The 20,557-nt window shown below is 43.7% G+C and overlaps 1 protein-coding gene and 1 long non-coding RNA gene across 2 annotated transcripts; both read right to left on the reverse strand.

Annotated features, from left to right (window-relative positions):
- Positions 1–971: 971 nt before the first annotated feature.
- Positions 972–5,487, reverse strand: LOC306917736. Its single transcript, XR_013789234.1, has 3 exons — positions 5,350–5,487; positions 2,972–3,025; positions 972–1,533 (listed from the first exon to the last, which is right to left on the reverse strand). It is a non-coding gene; the product is annotated as an uncharacterized lncRNA (long non-coding RNA).
- Positions 5,488–16,009: 10,522 nt separating this feature from the next.
- LOC306917735 (stonustoxin subunit beta-like) lies at positions 16,010–20,281 on the reverse strand (the record flags this gene model as incomplete). Its single annotated transcript, XM_079530636.1, has 4 exons — positions 16,010–17,112; positions 17,601–17,641; positions 19,873–20,028; positions 20,108–20,281. Coding segments are annotated over 4 exons (919 nt in total), but the record flags the coding sequence as incomplete, so codon positions are not given.
- Positions 20,282–20,557: the final 276 nt, after the last annotated feature.

The following is a 20,557-nucleotide window of genomic DNA, read 5'->3' on the forward strand; positions in this document are numbered from 1 at the left end:
AGAAGGAAGAAAGAAACTAGAGAAGAACGAAAAGAGAGAAGAAAGAAAGAAACTAGAGAAGACACTAGAGGGAGAAGAACGAAAAGAGAGAAACTAGAGAAGACACTAGAGAAGGAAGAGAGAAACTAGAGAAGAAAGAAACTAGAGAGAGAGAGAAGAAAGAAACTAGAAAAGAGAGAAACTAGAGAAGAAAGAAACTAGAAAAGAAAGAAACTAGAGAGAGAGAAGAAAGAAACTAGAAACTAGAAAAGAAAGAAACTAGAGAGAGAGAAGAAAGACACTAGAAAAGAAAGAAACTAGAGAAGGAAGAGAGAAACTAGAAAAGAAAGAAACTAGAGAGAGAAGAGAGAAACTAGAAAAGAAAGAAACTAGAGAGAGAAGAAAGAAACTAGAGAAGGAAGAGAGAAACTAGAAAAGAAAGAAACTAGAGAGAGAAGAAAGACACTAGAAAAGAGAGAAACTAGAGAAGAAAGAAACTAGAAAAGAAAGAAACTAGAGAAGGAAGAGAGAAACTAGAAAAGAAAGAAACTAGAGAGAGAAGAAAGAAACTAGAGAAGGAAGAGAGAAAGTAGAGAAGAAAGAAACTAGAGAGAGAAGAAAGACACTAGAGAGAGAAAATAGAGAAGACACTAGAGAAGGAAGAAAGAAACTAGAGAGAGAAGAAAGAAACTAGAGAAGACACTACAGAAGGAAGAGAGAAATAAACTAGAGAAGACACTAGAGAGAAGAAAGAAACTAGCGAAGACAGAGTAGCGAGAAAAGAGAGAAACTAGAAAAGAGAGAAACTAGAGAAGAAGACACTAACATTGTTTCATAGAAAGTGAGTTTCATAATATGTTTCATATGAGTTTCTCTCATAGAAAGTGTGTTTCATAGGAAGTTTCTCTTAGAAAGTGAGTTTCATAGTAAGTTAGAAATATGTGTGTTTCATAGGAAGTGAGTTTCATAGTAAGTTAGAAATATGTGTTTCATAGGAAGTTTCTCTCATAGAAAGTGAGTTTCATCGTAAGTTATAAATATGTGTGTCACAGTCATCAAGTAGACAGGGTTTTTGTATTTTTTATACAGATTTACAGCTCAGCAAAAACAGTTAAATAGTACTTAAAGTGTATCCTTATACCTGGGTGACATGTTTTTACATTTTTGTATGCATAGCTTATCTCAACACATAACTTTTATTCCAGGGATAAGCTAGCATATCACAAGATCTACCATCAGTGTAGTATCCTTCATGATTTTTTAAATCCTCGAATCAAAAATTAACTTTCCCTGCATTCCGTATGATCTATCCGATTAAAACACACCACAGGCAGAATAGTCCGTATATCGTTCAAAGTCCACCCCAAATTTCATTCACATGGTGGTTTAAGAAATTCCATCCGTAGGGGGGCGCCTATTGCAAAAACATGCTTTTTGGTATAAATCCACTATGTTTGCAACAGCGAGACACTGTACATAATTTGGGTAAATAAACATAATTTGGGTAAAGCCCTTCAGGTACTCTTCTCGATCCACTGCTGGTGTAGAGGTGTCCTCATGATGCATCAGGCAACCCAGAAAAAATAAAATAAAAGCAAAAGATTTAGTACATAGACATAACAATTAACATCCCTAGCTGGAATACTGTAATTGTGAAAAAAAACATAGCAGTGGACTTAGGCATAATGCAGTTGTGTCTAGGTCTCCCTGTCGACTAATCCAATAGTTATGAAATAATCACTAAGAAAATGAGCTATTGCAGCCATAGTTTGGCTTAATGTTCTCTCCCGTGTCACTGACAGAGTCACTATGTCGTGAAGTCCTTCAGGACCTCCAGAACTTTGAGTAGAACTCAGCTGTATGACACCTTCTTCCAGCTGCCGCCAGCACTATGAGTAGAACTTCCACTGTATGACACGATAAGTCGATGACCGTGGCGCCGCCAGCACTATGAGTAAAACTTCCACTGTATGACAACTTGGTGCGGTACCTTGGTACTACACGGCACAGTGACTCTGTCAGTGACACGGACAGAACATTGGAGCAAAACTAGGTCTGCAATAGCTCATTTTCTTAGTGATTATTCCATAACTATTGGAGGAGTCCTGTGCCCGGCCTCGACACAACTACATTATGCCAGCTGTAGACTCTGTCCACTGCTATGTGGTTCACAACTACATTATGCCAGCTATAGACTCTGTCCACTGCTATGTGGTTCACAATTACATTATGCCAGCTGTAGACTCTGTCCACTGCTATGTGGTTAGAACTCAGCTGTATGGCACCTTCAGGACTTTGGTAATTTACAGTATATATATATGGTTAAATTATTACCCTCAGGCAGGGTCTGGTGTTTTCCACTGAGGTCAAACACAAAGCGAAGCACACAGTTATATTTATAATCCATTCATTTCAACAGTAGAATAATGAGCTGTGTGGCCCGGTTGAAAAAAATAGTAGTAGTAGTATTGTCTCAGTTAACTAGGATCACAGGTAAACCAATAACAACATCGGCCTAACATTATAATGGTGTGTAAAACAGAAAATTCACCACGGACAAGACCAAGTCTTGCCATGGACACATTTGTCCGTGTACGGACATATTAATGACCTCTTAAACATTTAGAAAATACACATTAAAATAAATCCAACACAACTTTCAAACAAGTCTGTGGAATCTATGAAATCTATGCAGAAGTTTGATCTGCGACACAATTGTATCAGTACATTGAAATGCCAGATAACCAATGAACAATGAATGTTCAAGTAGCAAGATATCTAAATTAGATTTTTAACATAATCCATTCATCATGTCATTCATCCCCAATGCATGTCTTTTGAAGATTAGTCATATCACATGTGGCAGCCAAGTCTATGGACCTTTTAATGTTTGTTTAGAGCACTAATACGTAAATCATTTGCCAGCCAAGTCTATGAACTTTAATGTTTCCAAACGTACAATACATCGTTTGCCAAGAGATCCACGACTTACCAGGAAAGAAGAGAAGCTCAGTCTGGGTATAGCTTGAGGTGGTGAGAAGACAACCTGAGTGGCAGAGTAGTGGAGAGAGAAAAACTGTTGAGTTTTTAAGTGGTGTAACCACTTCCTTAAGTGACTATGATAATGTGTGTGGGTGGTGGGTGGTGGCTGGGTGGGTGGCTGGCTGGCTGGGTGGGTGGCTGGGTATATTACTGGTTACTGGGTGGGTTACTGTGGTATATTGAGCAGTATATTAAACACCACTTAAACTAACAAACCAGAGCAATGGAGGACCACATAGGGACAGTGTAGTGCCTCAGTAAACTATAGGACCATAGAGACAGTAAACTATAGGACCACATAGAGACAGTAAACTATAGGATCAGACAGTAAACTATAGGATCACATAGAGACAGTAAACTATAGGACCACATAGACAGTAAACTATAGGATCACATAGAGACAGTAAACTATAGGATCACATAGAGACAGTAAACTATAGGATCACATAGAGACAGTAAACTATAGGATCACATAGACAGTAAACTATAGGATCACATAGAGACAGTAAACTATAGGATCACATAGAGACAGTAAACTATAGGATCACATAGAGACAGTAAACTATAGGATCACATAGACAGTAAACTATAGGATCACATAGAGACAGTAAACTATAGGATCACAGAGACAGTAAACTATAGGACCACATAGACAGTAAACTATAGGAGCACATAGAGACAGTGTAGTGCCTCCAACCCGATCTCACCCAAACACGTTCAAATAACACACACGACTAGTAAACCCCAAAATCCGTACATATTACACTACTACTGTTTTGACCGCGACGGAGGCGTGGCTTTCAACGGCTAGTAGTGTTAGTGTATGTACAGAATTGCCAATCTGTGTTATTTCACTGTGTTTGGGTTAGACCCTTTGGGTTACCCTTTGGGTGAGACCGAGTTGAGTGCCTCAGTAAACTAGGATCACATAAAAACAGTGTAGTGTCTCAGTTAACTAGGATCACAGGTAAACCAGGAACAGGGTAGTGTCTCAGTTAACTAGGATCACAGGTAAACCAGGAACAGGGTAGTGTCTCAGTTAACTAGGATCACAGGTAAACCAGGAACAGGGTAGTGTCTCAGTTAACTAGGATCACAGGTAAACCAGGTAGTGTTATATTTAAAAAATCACACCCATGTGAACTGAGTGGTGTAAGGTCTTATATAGACTGATCAGCTGTGGTCTGACGTAATGTCTGACGTAATGAAATCACACCCGTGTGAACTGGGTGACCATAGCAACCATGCTAATTTTTTGGTACGAACAGACAGACAGACAGACAAACTAACAAAGCCAGTTGTAGGAGTGGTTTACACCACTCAATAACAAAGCCAGTTGTAGGAGTGGTTTACACCACTCAAAAATAGATGCCTCATCAGGGACGGCTCCAGGGGGGTAAGGAGGGGCTTTAGCCCCCTCTGGTGGAGGTTTAGCCCCCCTCCAAACAAGCCAAATTGACTGACTCAATTCATTGATTCATTGATTCATTAGCCCCCCCTCTAAATAGAGCGTCGCAGTCCCGCCCCCTACCAGGGCCCAGGAAATTATTCTCTGTTCATTTTCCTCATAGACATTTCAGAAAGTATTTATTTGAAGACAAATCATGACAACAAACACAATTTGGGCCAAACAAAGAATTAGAAAGTAGAAAAAAACGGCAGGTTACATCACTTTTTTTGTTGTTTTTCTTCTATGTAATTATTTGTTTGGTCCAAAATATTGTGTATGATTTGGGTTATGATTTGGGTTAGGGTTAGGGTTAGGTCTTTAAATAAATACCTTTTGAAATGTCTATGGGAAAAATGCATTGTGATTAATTTCCTGGGCCTGGCGTCGTCATGAAAGGGGGCGGGACTGCGACACTCTATAGCCAGCTCCTCCATAGCACCCCCAGTCACAATGTAACCCTAACCCTAACCCTTAACCCTAACCCTAGTTCCAAATCATCATTTAGCTGGAACACCCACAAGTACCCCCTGGGGGTCCCCGGACCCCACTTTGGGAACCACTGCGACAAAGTATAAAATAAGCATCAAAAGATGACATAAAAAAAAGAATATACAAGGTTTCTAACTGACAGTTGTTCCTTTTGTAGCACTCTATAGTGTATGTTTATGCATAGTTTCATTATATAGATATTCCACTGTTAGGTTCTTAGCTTACGTATGATTCTTGACGACTTGATGTATTTATGTATTAGCATGTTTTAGTTTGTACGTAGTTGTGTGTGTGTGTGTGTGTGTGTGTGTGTGTGTGTGTGTGTGTGTGTGTGTGTGTGTGTGTGTGTGTGTGTGTGTGTGTGTGTGTGTGTGTGTGTGACCTCTTACCGTCTGCGGTTGGGTTTCCCAGGATGGTGGTGACCTCCTTGTTGGTGGGGTTCTGGCCCAGCTGCCCAGAGCACTACAGATATCGGCCACCAGGTTCTCACCAGCTCTGTCAAAGAGACCGAACGCCTCCTTGAAGTCTGGACACAAACAAGACAAGACACACACACACACACAGACACACACACACACACACACACACACACACACACCTTTGAATGCGGCGAAACGGAATTCAACATCGAGAGAGTAAATCTATAACCGCGTACATCTTGTGTCATATATTAAATTATACATGCATTTATTGTACAGTATACATGTACTGTGTACTGTACTATTTTGCCATGAGTCATGACTGTCACTCCATCAACTTTCCCTGACTGAAGTGAGAAACATAATTAAATAAACTAGCGCCACGCCAAAAAAAGAATACAAATACAAATACAAACAAAAATGAAAACAATGTTAACCCATTTTGGACTGAGGCCGATTCTAAAAAGCCTTCTAAATCCTGACCTAAGCTTTCTGAAAAACGTATATTTATGTCTTATATTACACTTATTACACTATTACACTTATTACACTGTTGCACGATTACACTGTTGCACTTATTACACTATTAACCATTTCACCAGAGCCAGTATTGCAGATGTGGTGCTCCCTGCTTTTAAAAGTAAAGTGGGCAAAGGCTCATTCATTTATATAGGAGGCACACAGTGGAACAGCCTGGAAACCAGTGTTAAACTGACCTCCAATTTGAGGACATTTAAACAGAAGATTAAACAATGGCTACTGGAAAAGTTTCCCCTATAAAGGGTCATCTTAGAGGGATGGATAGGGTCGTACTTGTTGTGTTGTTTATGTAATGTATATGTACTGTTATGTATTTGTGATGTATTTTAAAGTATTGTTCCGTTCAGTGTGAGAGGACCTCAGTGGAAATAAGTCTTTGGACTTTTCTGTGTAATCCTTGAATCGCTGATTATAATGTTGTATTATGATTGCTTTTCTAAATAAATCAAATCAAATAAAAAAAAATACACTTATTACACTATTACACTGTTGCACTTATTACACTATTACACTATTGCACTTATTACACTATTAACCTTATTACACTATTACACTGTTGCACTATTACACTGTTGCACTTATTACACTATTGCACTTATTACACTATTACACTTATTACACTATTACACTGTTGCACTTATTACACTATTGCACTTATTACACTATTACACTATTACACTATTACACTTATTACACTATTACACAATTACACTTAATACACTATTACACTTATTCGTTATTACACTATTACACTTATTGCACTTATCAAGTTGAGGGACTGAGTGAACATAGAGCTTTGGATAACATATATATATGTAGGGAACATTGAGGGAACACAGGGCTGAGGAAACATAGGATAACTTAAATAATATGTCGTAAAATAAATACAACTTTTTTGCATCATTGCTCTCATGGCTTTGTCACTGTTAGAGCTCCAAAAATATTTATAGGTCCTTATTTAGATCAGTTATTATTAAACAATGCCAACCTTTTTTAACAACCAAACTCGTATCTTAGTTAAGATAATTAACTAAATGCTAAAAGAAGTGAGGTAAAGTTAACAGAAGTCTTTAAATAAATGTAGTGGAGTAAAATTACAATATTTGCCTCTTCTAGTGGAGTAAGTATTGGAAATGGGAAATACTCAAGTAAAGTACAAATACCTCAACATTATTGTACTTAAGTAGGCCTACAGTACGTAAATGTACTTAGTTACGTTGCACCAGTGGTTTCAAGGCCCATTATTTATTCTACATTTGAGCCCAAATGGATCTGATGAAATGTAGCCTCTCCCAAAATGTAGAATATTTCTGGTGTCATTGTTGGATAAGATTTTGTCCACAATTCCATGCTGTATTATGTATTAATGTTGGTACCACAGGAGAGATACAGAGAGTAAGGCTGTATTATGTATTAATGTTGGTACCACAGGAGAGATACAGAGAGTATTATGTATTATGTATTAATGTTGGTACCACAGGAGAGATACAGAGAGTATTATGTATTAATGTTGGTACCACAGGAGAGATAGGAGAGTAAGGCAAACGTTGATCAAAATAACAATTCTTCTACATTCTCTAATGTGTAGACTTAGTATAAATTAACTGATGCAGGAGAGGAGAGTGTGAAATGAAACCAAATGGACCCACAAGGGTTCATTTTATTTAATGTCCATTTGGCGGGGACCACCTGGAACCCCCTGAAGGACCACTGAATAAATACCCCTGCTTTACACCACTGACTACAACACACCATTAGTGTCTTAAAAGGATCCCTGGCTAAAGACAAATATGCCTTAAAACATTATACTTGCCCCTCTACAGTATAACTAAAATTACAAAATAAAAACACTTTCATAAAAAGAAAATGTTTCACTCAATAGGAACTACTCCTGTCGGAAGTTGATGTCATATATAAGATGTATATATATGTATATATGGAATGATGTCATATGCCTATGGAATGTATGGAATGCATATGCTAAGGGTTAGGGTCAGCCCTATTAAAACCCAATCTCAAATATACATAAAATATGGCACGGGAACAGTGAACGGTTAGTCCGGACTACAATAAATCACAAATACAACATTTTATGGTTCAGCCCTCAATACCAATTTATCCCAGCAACAAAAATACAAAAATACATACATATAGGCTCTCTCTGATAGAAACATACATACTCAAGGCTCCCTCTGATACACTACAATGTGATAACCCAGGAAGGCTCTGGGAGATAAGAGTATAAAGTAGGCTAACAGCAGGCCTAGCATTTTGAACATTATCAAAAATCCTCTTAAAACCCATCCTCCCTACCCTGTATTGATGCCAGTGTCCCAGCTCTGCAAAATACAACTCTATAAAAGGGAATATAGTATATGCCACCGATTCCAAACATATCCCCATATTGCCAAACTGATTAAAGCATCAACATTATTTGCTCCAGGTTTTCTCTCTTCTGGCAAACAGAAGGCCGCAATACTAGCCACCCCTTTTATGCACTCCCCTTAAAGGGGCAGCAGGTCTTAATGGGTTATGTATCATTTTAGATTTGAGCTAAACAGTCCCTCACGCCTCGTGACATGTCACGCCACCATATGGCCGTCAGTGAAGATCATGACACTGTCCTAATCAAACCCTGGATAGTGGATAACCATACATAGAGAAGACTGGATTATCACCTAGATCTGCATATATGGAGCCGGCCAGCAACTCTACATCTGACCTCAAACCTCAAACACATTGATCTCCATATATGGAGCTGACCAGTTTTGACCTTGATCCATCCCTACCCATCCTTCCTCTTCGATGTCTCCCTTTTGACTGATACCTGTCCATTCAAACTCTAGACGGGCCTGCCCCAAAATCTTATGAATGACATTTTAAACATGAAGACAGTCTGTTGCGCGCTGGTGTCTAATCGTGTGGTTCAAACGATTGTCGTGCTGCATTGGGGACCCCCTGGAACCCACCCAAAGACCCCTGGGTGTCCCCAGACCCCACTTTGAGAATCACTGGTGCAAAACAATAATTTCCATGAATAAATCAATGAAAACGGTAAGAAGTAGTGAAAATAGCAGCTCCACCAGAGTGCTCCAGACTTCCCTCTCCAGAGCAACATTAGTGACTTCCTCCTGGGGGATCCCGAGACGTTCCAAGGCCAGTGAGTCGATGTGTTTCCTCCAACTGCGTCTTTGTCTTCCCCGGGGGTCTCCTCCCAGTGGGATGTGCATCGAGGACCTTCCTAGGGAGATGATCGAGAGGCATCTTAACCAGATGCCCGAACAACCTAAGGCTGTCTTCTAAATCCTGACAGTTTTCTGAAATACCTCGTTTCTGTATCAGTGGTTCTCAATATTTCATGTCAAGGAACCATGTAATTGGCCGCCGACCCCCCCCATCTGAAAATATGTTGTTCCAGTAACCCCTCAGAAGCTAAGATTTGAGTTAAAAACGTTCGTTCTGAAAGAATATATATTCAAAGATGTATATTATTAAGCATTGGAACACACTAGTGGAACACACTAATTAATAAAAAAATAAATGTATAATAATTCTTCTTTACCACTTGCACCACAGCAAACCTATTCTGTGGGAACATTCACCAAAAGCAGATGATCTACAAGCTCACAAGCTGTCATGATGAGGTTGTGCAGCCTATATATTTTGGTTATTTGATTTTGTATATAGTGCTTAAATTAGTCCTTTAATGCAGACCGATTAAAACAAGGCAACATAAACCCATAATAATTGAATAAGTGTAGCAAAGATCATTGGTTTGTGATCAGATTGACTGCTTAATGAACAGTAAAGACATCAGGATTAGGTTAAACCTGGCTGTTAGCCTGGTCCGGAGCAGGCTAAATCCACAGCATTAGTTTCCATGGTAACTAGTGTGGCATTGCTTTCATGAAACCGGTTAATCGCTGATCCAGGATATATTAAACCAGGATAAATTAAATCCCGGTTTAATCTCTAATCCAAGTTTTGTGAAACGGGCCCCTGGACTCAAACAACCAAATAAAGTAAGATGTTATGACATGATTAGCATTAGCAACACATGGTTAGCATTAGCAACAGGCTTTGGGCCTAGTGTGGCACTAAACTTGACTGAATTCTCTTTGCTTCAGGATCACAGTCTGGACTCCAATATAAAATAATAATAATATAATGGCTCATTAGCTGTTATGAATGATGGAAATGTGTTTTTTCATACCAGTTAGTTGTTAACAGCTTGTTCATCTCAGCAACCATCAATGACCTGGAAGGAAGTGAAGCTTACAGAACAGGAAGCAGTTTCTCAATATATATAGTATAGGGGGCCCTCTGGTGGGAACAACATGCAACGACACCTATAAATATTTTAAACATTTGACAACTTGTGAAATGGGACGTTCTGAATACTGAGTGTACTTTCTACTTTTGGTACTTTAAGTACATTTTGATGCCAATACTTTTGTACTTTTACTCAAGTAACCTTTCACCTTTGACCTGTAGTAACCTCTTCTAATAAATCATGTTTACTGAAGAGACGTTACTGACCCGAGTCTCACCGTTTCACCATCCATCCATCTTCAACCGCTTATCCATAGTCGGGTCACGGGGGCAACAGCTCCACCAGAGAGCTCCAGACTTCCCTCTTCACAGCAAACTGTAGTAACTTCCTCCTGGGGGATCCCGAGACGTTCCAAGCCAGTGAGTCGATGTGTTTCCTCCAACTGCTCCTTGCTCTGCCCCGGGGTCTCCTCCCAGTGGGACGTGCCTCGAGGACCTCCCTAGGGAGACGCCCGAGAGGCATCCTAACCAGATGCCCCGAACCACCTAAGCTGGCTCCTTTCCAGGCGAAGAAGCAGCGACTCTACTCCGAGTCTCTCTCGTGTGACTGAACTTCTCACCCTATCTCTAAGGGAGATGAACCTCTCACCCTATCTCTAAGGGAGATGAACTTCTCACCCTATCTCTAAGGGAGATGAACCTCTCACCCTATCTCTAAGGGAGATTAACCTCTCACCCTATCTCTAAGGGAGATGAACCTCTCACCCTATCTCTAAGGGAGATGAACCTCTCACCCTATCTCTAAGGGAGATGAACTTCTCACCCTATCTCTAAGGGAGATGAACCTCTCACCCTATCTCTAAGGGAGATGAACCTCTCACCCTATCTCTAAGGGAGATGCCAGCCACCTGTCGGAGAAAACTCATTTTGGCCGCTTGTATTCGTGACCTTATTCTTTGGGTCATGACCCACACTTCATGACCATATATAGAGTAGGAACACTTCATGACCATATATAGAGTAGGAACACTTCATGACCATAATGAGCACTTCATGACCATATAAGGTGAGAGTAGGAAGGGAGATTGCTCGGTAGACAGAGAGCTCCCTGTTTTTCATTTTGCAACATCACATCAAGAACATCACCCTCCTGTTGTCATGTAGCTGTGGCCATATGTGATCAGATTTGACTGAGAGCCTGTCATCGTGCAACCTCCAGCTTTTCACCAGAGGAGAAAAACGGATTTATTTATTTTATCCAAAAAGAGTTAATAGCACAGGCAGACTCTTCACATACTAGAGCATGTCTGAAATAAATGGCAGAGCTGAAATTTACATGTAAATATGAAATAAATGCTTAAACATGTAGCTAGGTGTAATGTTAAGAGTCCACAGAAGACATGTAAATATGAAATAAATGCTTAAACATGTAGCTAGGTGTAATGTTAAGAGTCCACAGAAGACATGTAAATATGAAATAAATGCTTAAACATGTAGCTAGGTGTAATGTTAGAGACCACAGAAGACATGTAAATATGAAATAAATGCTTAAACATGTAGCTAGGTGTAATGTTAAGAGTCCACAGAAGTGAACCTGTCAAGCCTGTTTTCTCAACTCGCTGTTTCTCTGCAAGACATTACTCTATAAGCCATATCTCCTAAACTGGTGGTCAATTTGAAGCTGGGAGTCCCTGCTTTCACATGACATGAAAAAAACAAAAGTAATAAAAAAGATCCAATGACTTACTGTTGTGTCAAGTTTGGTCACATATATTGTCATGACAACACTATGAATAATAATAAAGAACAATATCAGACGTTCAAGAATCAGTTTATTGAACAATTAAACACTTTTACAAAATGTGATCATCAGAATAATGAATATTAATGATCACACAATAACATCTGAATTCTGAATATGAATGATCAGACAACAACATCAGAATTATCCCACTACCAGAATCACAAGAGGAATCACCTGGTGTCTGGTTGCTAGGGGGTGGGGTTGTGTCTGGTTGCTAGGGGGTGGAGTCTGGTTGCTAGGGGGTGGTGTCTGGTTGCTAGGGCTGAGCTTACCAGCACTCCACTTGCCTCCACACTAACACAGACTCTGCCTTGGGTCTAGGCTAATTATCCCTCAATGTCTTCACATATTGTACAGTTAATATAAAACAACATAATTCAGGCACATTTCAGCCACCTCATTTTGCCCATTAGGACCACTAGTCTACGCAACGTCATCAAACAGCGGCGCGCAACTACGGTAACATCATTCTACAGGCCACAGGTTTCTGTGCTACACCTATGGTAACATCGTTCTACAGGTCAGAGGTTTCTGTGTTACACCTATGATAACATCGTTCTACAGGTCACATGTTTCTGTGTTACACCTATGGTAACATCGTTCTACAGGTCACAGGTTTCTGTGTTACACCTATGGTAACATCTTTCTACAGGCCACAGGTTTCTGTGTTACACCTATGGTAACATCTTTCTACAGGTTTCACTTGTTTCCCTCCGTGGCACTAGAGCGAGACCGGCCGCAGGCCGTCGAGCTTCTAGTCTGAATAATGAGAATAATATGGAATTAATATTCAAATGAAAATAAAACAAAAGAAAACAAAACAATGGAATGACTGCCAATGATTCAACAGATGAACAATGAATGATCTGAATGTCATTAAAGAATGAATGCAGACATTTAGCAGATGTTTGAATCCAGAGTGATTTACAAAGTCCACCATGAGAGTAAACGACATGAAGTCTAGTCGACCAATCAACACGGTCACAGCAGAAAAAAAAGGAGGGGTGCCGAGTACGGAACCCTGTGGGACCCCAGTCAGCAAAGTCAACAGGGTTTCAGTGGTTCAGTATAAAGGTTTATATACAATAAAAGGTTCTAAAACATGTTTTGGCCCACGCAGGGACCACTTGGAGGGGAGAAATATTTACAAGTACCCCTTCATCCTCGCCATCCACCGATGAGCATCTTACAACCTTACATTTAGATGCCACTGGAACGGCTTGTATTAAAAACCTTTCAATCAAAGTCATGTCATAGTCAAACACAAACCATACTTCAGGGCTGTTCAACTAGTTGTTCAGGAGGTCACGTTGGCAGAAACCCAAAGGGGTCTGGACTGCCCCCCAAAAAGATATTCATCTCATATGTAGCCTACAACTGACACAACATAACTGACTATTCATCTCATATGTACAACTGACACAACATAACTGACTATTCATCTCATTATGTACAACTGACACATCATAACTGACTATTCAACTTCGTGGCAATAAACAGAGTCTGAGTCGACACCAGATTTCATCTTCTTTCGGTTTTTTTCTTCTCATTTTCATCTTCAAGATGTTGTGACAATAGCCTGTTTTACAAACTCACATGCAGAGCTTGTAGATCTGATATATTCAAATATCTGATGTAGAGGTTAAAGTGGTTGAAGTGAAGTTGTTGCTATATTAATTTAACTCATTCACTGCCGTCTGCCAAGGACAACCTTTAACACCTTTTTCTCTTTCTTTAGCCCCTCCTATATACAGCTTTTGTCCTCACACGTCTCATATTTGCCATTGACAATGAAAGGAGAAATTATTAGGACGAATATCCGCCAAATTTCACGTACATTTGTGGCAACACAAACATTAAATGCCATTGACAATGAAGGGAAAGTTTACGTGATATGTAGGCTAACCAATCACATACATTCAGTTGTTCATGACATGATGTTTAATGATTGTTACTAAAACATGAGTTTCGGGTGAATTAAAATAAGATCAACGCCTTCAAAATAAAAGACTGAAAGGACAAAATAAGGGGCAAAATAAATCTAGCAGTGAATGAGTGAGACCCTCTGGAGCCCCCTCAAGGACCCCTGGGGGTCCCCGGACCACAGCCATAGACACATGCAACACACACACACACACACACACACACACACACACACACACACACACACGATGAAAACTATGGCGTAGAATGTTGGTCGACTACGTTTTTTGACATGACGTAGTTTACGACTGACGAAAACTAGATTACTAAAAAAAAACTAATATGATGACTAAAACTATGACTAAATAAATATATTGATAATTTGGTCGACAAATGTATGTCAAGGAAGGACAAGTGGAGAAGAGATCCAGTATAACTAAATGTTAGGGAGGGACTAGTGGAGGAGAGATCCAGTAGAACTAAATGTTAGGGAGGGACTAGTGGAGAAGAGATCCAGTAGAACTAAATGTCAGGGAGTGACTAGTGGAGAAGAGATCCAGTAGAACTAAATGTTAGGGAGGGACTAGTGGAGAAGAGATCCAGTAGAACTAAATGTCAGGGAGGGACTAGTGGAGAAGAGATCCTGTAGAACTAAATGTCAGGGAGTGACTAGTGGAGAAGAGATCCAGTAGAACTAAATGTTAGGGAGTGACTAGTGGAGAAGAGATCCAGTAGAACTAAATGTCAGGGAGTGACTAGTGGAGAAGAGATCCAGTAGAACTAAAAGACAAGTCATTTCATGTTTGGTTGTGCTCTGAAAAATAACAGACCTACAAGCTCACACCATAGTTGCAGCGCGACACGTTATGACCTTGTAGATCTGCTATTTTCAGTAAAATCAGTCACCATAACGGCATGCCAAAATGCATTTTAGTCGACTAAATCAACTGAACATTTAGCAGATTAAAATCCTATTATATTTAGTCGACTAAAAATGTAGACTAAAAGCACGCACGCACGCACGCACGCACGCACGCACGCACGCACGCACGCACGCACGCACGCACGCACGCACGCACGCACGCACGCACGCACGCACGCACCACTGTTGATGTCGTCGACTAAAACTAAGACGAAAAAAGTTAGTTGTGAGCTTGTAGATCTGCTATTTTCAGTAAAATCAGTCACCATAACGGCATGCCAAAATGCATTTTAGTCGACTAAATCAACTGAACATTTAGCAGATTAAAATCCTATTATATTTAGTCGACTAAAAATGTAGACTAAAAGCACGCACGCACGCACGCACGCACGCACCAGTGTTGATGTCGTCGACTAAAACTAAGACGAAAAAAGCTCGTTGTGAGCTTGTAGATCTGCTATTTTCAGTAAAATCAGTCACCATAACGGCATGCCAAAATGCATTTTAGTCGACTAAATCAACTGAACATTTAGCAGATTAAAATCCTATATTTAGTCGACTAAAAATGTAGACTAAAAGCACGCACGCACGCACGCACGCACGCACGCACGCACGCACGCACGCACGCACCAGTGTTGATGTCGTCGACTAAAACTAAGACGAAAAAAGTTCGTCAAATACCTTCTTCCACTGACGAAAACTAAAAGGAAACTAAATTAAAACTAAGCTATGATGACTAAAACTAAGACTAAATATCCTGACAATATCATCAACAAATGAAAACTAGACTAAAATGTTAGGAAGGGACTAGTGGACAAGAGATCCAGGTCATTTTACACTTGGTTGCATGCTGAAAATAGCAGATCTACAAGCTGACAATGCGTCGCAGCGCGACTCGTTGTGAGCTTGTTCGGCTATTTTCAGCAAGTGTAAAAACAGTCATTACGACGGCATCAAGGCCCGCCAAAATACATTTTAGTCGACTAAATCACCTGTAGATTTAGTCGACTAAAACTATAGACTAACACTAAAACATTCCAGCTGACTTAAAACTAAATGAAAACTATTCAACAGACTATATATGACTAAAACACAAATATGCTGCCGAAAACAACACTGACACACACACACACACACACACACACACACACACACACACACACACACACACACACACACACACACACACACACACACACACACACACACACACACACACACACAGGGTCTCAAAGTAAGGTCCAGGGACCCCCAGGGACCCCCGAGACGGTTCCAGGGGGTCCTAAGAGCATAATGATAAATAACCTAAAATAACTTTAACCTAAATACATCACTATTTCAAATTAGCAGATCTACAAAATGGCAGATCTACAAGATCTACAAAATAGCAGATCTACAAGCTCACAACGCACCGTCATGTGACGCGTTGTGAGCTTGTAGATCTGCTATTGAAAACAAATCCTCTCAAAGCCTCTCTGATGTCAGTGTGTCTCTGCTTGTCTTATTTATGATGACATCACAATGATGTCAGTCTGAGTCAATATGTCCAAATATGGAGTTCTATGATGTCACCACGAGTCAGTCGTGTCCAAATATGGAGTTCTATGATGTCAGACTTAGCCGGTGTCAAAGGGTCCACTATTAGGCGACAGTGGTAACCATGACAACATGGACTCACCCAAACATGTTGAGTAACCATGGCGACCTGAAGTCACATGGAGACTCTATCTCTGCTCACACAGAGACACAGAGGAGTCATCGGACCACAAACAGAACCCAGCGAACAGAGGTTCAGTGAAGGTGTTCTGGAAGGTGTACAGGTGAGTCAGAGTGTCCTCTAACACTCTGTAGAAGGACAGAGTCCCAGCGGGACGGTCCAGATACACTGCTACTCTGGTGGAGCCAGATGAACGGATAGGAAGGAGAGTCTTCTTACTATTGTGGCTGACAGAGTAACGGATGCCATCGTTACCAACACGGCAGAACAGACTCCAGGACTGTTTATACTCTCCAAGCCTACAGTCATCACCCCTTCCTTTCCTACTGATGTCTCTGTCAGTCACTCCTATCCAAACCACTCCACTTAACTCCATCTCACTGTAGGAGCATTCATCTAGACTCTCTAAACTCAGAACCTGACGATAGACCTCAAACCTGTCAGGATGATCAGGATATGAATGATCCGGACCATCGTATGTCACCTTCCTGTTGTCCTCAGACAGAGAGAGGCGACAGCTTGCTGTGTTTGTGTCCAGAGTGAGACGCTGGAAATCTGATGAGAAAACAACACAGTACACATTATAATATATCATTCACTGAAAGGCACGCACGCACACGGTCACACGCACGCACGCACGCACACACACACACACGCACGCTCGCACACATGCACACGCACACTCGCACACATGCACACACACTATATTTTTAACTTTAAGAGTTAAAAAAGCAGATTTACAAGCCCTCAGCACGCCACGCAGTCATGTGAGCTTGTAGATCTGCTATTTGACAGACAGACAGACTGTTAAACAGACAGACAGGCTCACACACACACACACACACACACACACACACACACACACACACACACACACACACACACACACACACACACACACACACACACACACACACACACACACACACACACACACACACACACACACACACACAGACAGACAGACAGACAGACAGACAGACAGACAGACAGACAGACAGACAGTTAAACAGACAGAGAGACAGACAGACAGACAGACTCACAGCGTTGAGGTTTAGTCCAGTGTTCTCCTCCATGATTCACACTGTAGGAAGTAGAACAACAATGAATCAAGTCAAAACCTCTGCTGCTTAATGTCTCACATCGGCCTGTTATAGTCCCACCAAAACACATTTTGTCATCATTCTCCCACAGACTCTGTCCAAACATCACACACCAACATCTCTATGGTCATGGCTCCCCCGTCACTCCCCACCCCCCGCCCATCCAGCGGCTACTCGGCGCCAGGCTCCCCGTCACTCCCCACCCCCTGCCCATCCAGCGGCTACTCGGTGCCAGGCTCCCCGTCACTCCCCACCCCCCGCCCATCCAGCGGCTACTCGATGCCAGGCTCCCCGTCACTCCCCACCCCCCGCCCATCCAGCGGCTACTCGGTGCCAGGCTCCCCGTCACTCCCCACCCCCCGCCCATCCAGCGGCTACTCGATGCCAGGCTCCCCGTCACTCCCCACCCCCCGCCCATCCAGCGGCTACTCGATGCCAGACTCCCCGTCACTCCCCACCCCCCGCCCATCCAGCGGCTACTCGATGCCAGGCTCCCCGTCACTCCCCACCCCCCGCCCATCCAGCGGCTACTCGATGCCAGGCTCCCCGTCACTCCCCACCCCCCGCCCATCCAGCGGCTACTCGATGCCAGGCTCCCCGTCACTCCCCACCCCCCGCCCATCCAGCGGCTACTCGATGCCAGGCTCCCCGTCACTCCCCACCCCCCGCCCATCCAGCGGCTACTCGGTGCCAGGCTCCCCGTCACTCCCCACCCCCCGCCCATCCAGCGGCTACTCGATGCCAGGCTCCCCGTCACTCCCCACCCCCCGCCCATCCAGCGGCTACTCTATGCCAGGCTCCCCGTCACTCCCCACCCCCCGCCCATCCAGCGGCTACTCGATGCCAGGCTCCCCGTCACTCCCCACCCCCCGCCCATCCAGCGGCTACTCGATGCCAGGCTCCCCGTCACTCCCCACCCCCCGCCCATCCAGCGGCTACTCGGTGCCAGGCTCCCCGTCACTCCCCACCCCCCGCCCATCCAGCGGCGACTCGGTGCCAGGCTCCCCGTCACTCCCCACCCCCCGCCCATCCAGCGGCTACTCGGTGCCAGGCTCCCCGTCACTCCCCACCCCCCGCCCATCCAGCGGCGACTCGGTGCCAGGCTCCCCGTCACTCCCCACCCCCCGCCCATCCAGCGGCTACTCGGTGCCAGGCTCCCCGTCACTCCCCACCCCCCGCCCATCCAGCGGCGACTCGGTGCCAGGCTCCCCGTCACTCCCCACCCCCCGCCCATCCAGCGGGTGGGTTCTCAGTTCTCCCACCGGCTCCCCCCGCCACTGCGTCGGCCACTCAGGCCACGCCTCCTCCCGACCCAGCTCGAGTTTTCTCTAGGGTCTCCTCCCTGTTCCCTGGGGCCCCCCAGGCGTCCCCCCCTTCCTTGCCTCCCAGACGCCAACAATCCACAACTCTGGTCAGCCCCCAGTTCAGTTTAGTGGCAGCGGTGGCCGAACGGTTTGCGGAGTGGTCTTGATACCGGAAGGTCGCCAGTTTGTATCCCCGGACCGGCACGTTCAAATTACCACCGCTGAAGTGCCCTTGAGCAAGGCATTGAACCACTACCATGAAATGTTCTATGAGCAGGGCCTGGCTGTAAACAAGTATCTGATGCTTAGTCCAGTTACCCTGGGTAAATATAGTAACTTTGCTTTGCTTTGCCTCAGCCCCCCCAAGTGTCTCGCAGGGAACGCCACCCCCCCCCCCAACACCTGCTCAGGGAGCCCCCCCCCCCCCCCGAATCACCTCAGCGTGCACGCCGTCTCCCCCAGTAGGCACAGCACGCCCCCTCCCTCGACTCGACACAGCGTGCCCCCTCCCCCTTCCCCTGACCCGGGACAACGTGCCCCCTCCCTGGACTTGGCCCGATGTGCCCCCTCCTTGGAGACGGCAGTGTTTCCCCTCCCCCGACTCACCACAGCGTGCCCCCTCCCTGGAGACGGCACAGCGTTCCCCTCCCCCGACTCACCACAGCGCGCCCCCTCCCTGGACTTGGCACAGCGTTCCCCCTCCCCCCTCCCTGAAGACGGCACAGCGTGCCCCCTCCCCCCTCCCTGGAGATGGCACAGCGTGCCCACTCCCCCCTCCCTGAAGACGGCACAGAGTTCCCCCTCCCCCAACTCACCACAGCGTGCCCCCTCCCTCGACACGGCACTGTGTGCCCCCTCCCTCGGTCGACTCACTGACCAACATGGACACAGTCCTATAGTCGACTCACTTGACAGTCTCCAGAGCAGCAGACAGCTTCTTCAGAGCAGACTCTCCTAAGTGGCTGAAGTTCAAGTCCAGCTGTTTCAGCTGGGAGGAGGGGTTGGAGGTCACAGCTGAAGCCAGAGAATAACAGCCTTCCTCTGTGACTCCACAGCCTGACAACCTGCAGAGAAATACACTTTTAACAAAGTGCTGTTGATGTTCGAGTAGAGATCCACACAGAGAGAACACACATTCTTTACCCCAGGATCTGCAGTCCACACTGTGGACTCTTCAGTAACGCAGAGAGCTGGAGCAGTTGTGATTCCTGCAGGCAGATGAAACTGAGGTCCAATTCTCTCAGATGGAGAAGATTAGAGCTGAGAGCTGAGAGCAGAACTTCAAATCCTGTCTGTGTGATGGTACAGCCAGCAAGTCTGTAATTACATATGAAATATCTGGATTGAATATCAGAGTTTTGGAGTAAAGACCCCAAGAGATGGAAAGAGAAGGCAGGCCGGAATAATGTGAATTAAATCATCTTAATCTGAATCTTCCAAAAGGAAGTGTGTGTGTGTGTGTGTGTGTGTGTGTGTGTGTGTGTGTGTGTGTGTGTGTGTGTGTGTGTGTGTGTGTGTGCATGTCAACATGACTCTACATACTGTAATCACTGTACCTCATTAGTTCACATATTGTAGTTACTGTACCGTAGC

Source organism: Electrona antarctica (assembly GCF_951216825.1).
Source record: "Electrona antarctica genome assembly, contig: scaffold_497, whole genome shotgun sequence".
Lineage (NCBI taxonomy): Eukaryota > Metazoa > Chordata > Actinopteri > Myctophiformes > Myctophidae > Electrona > Electrona antarctica.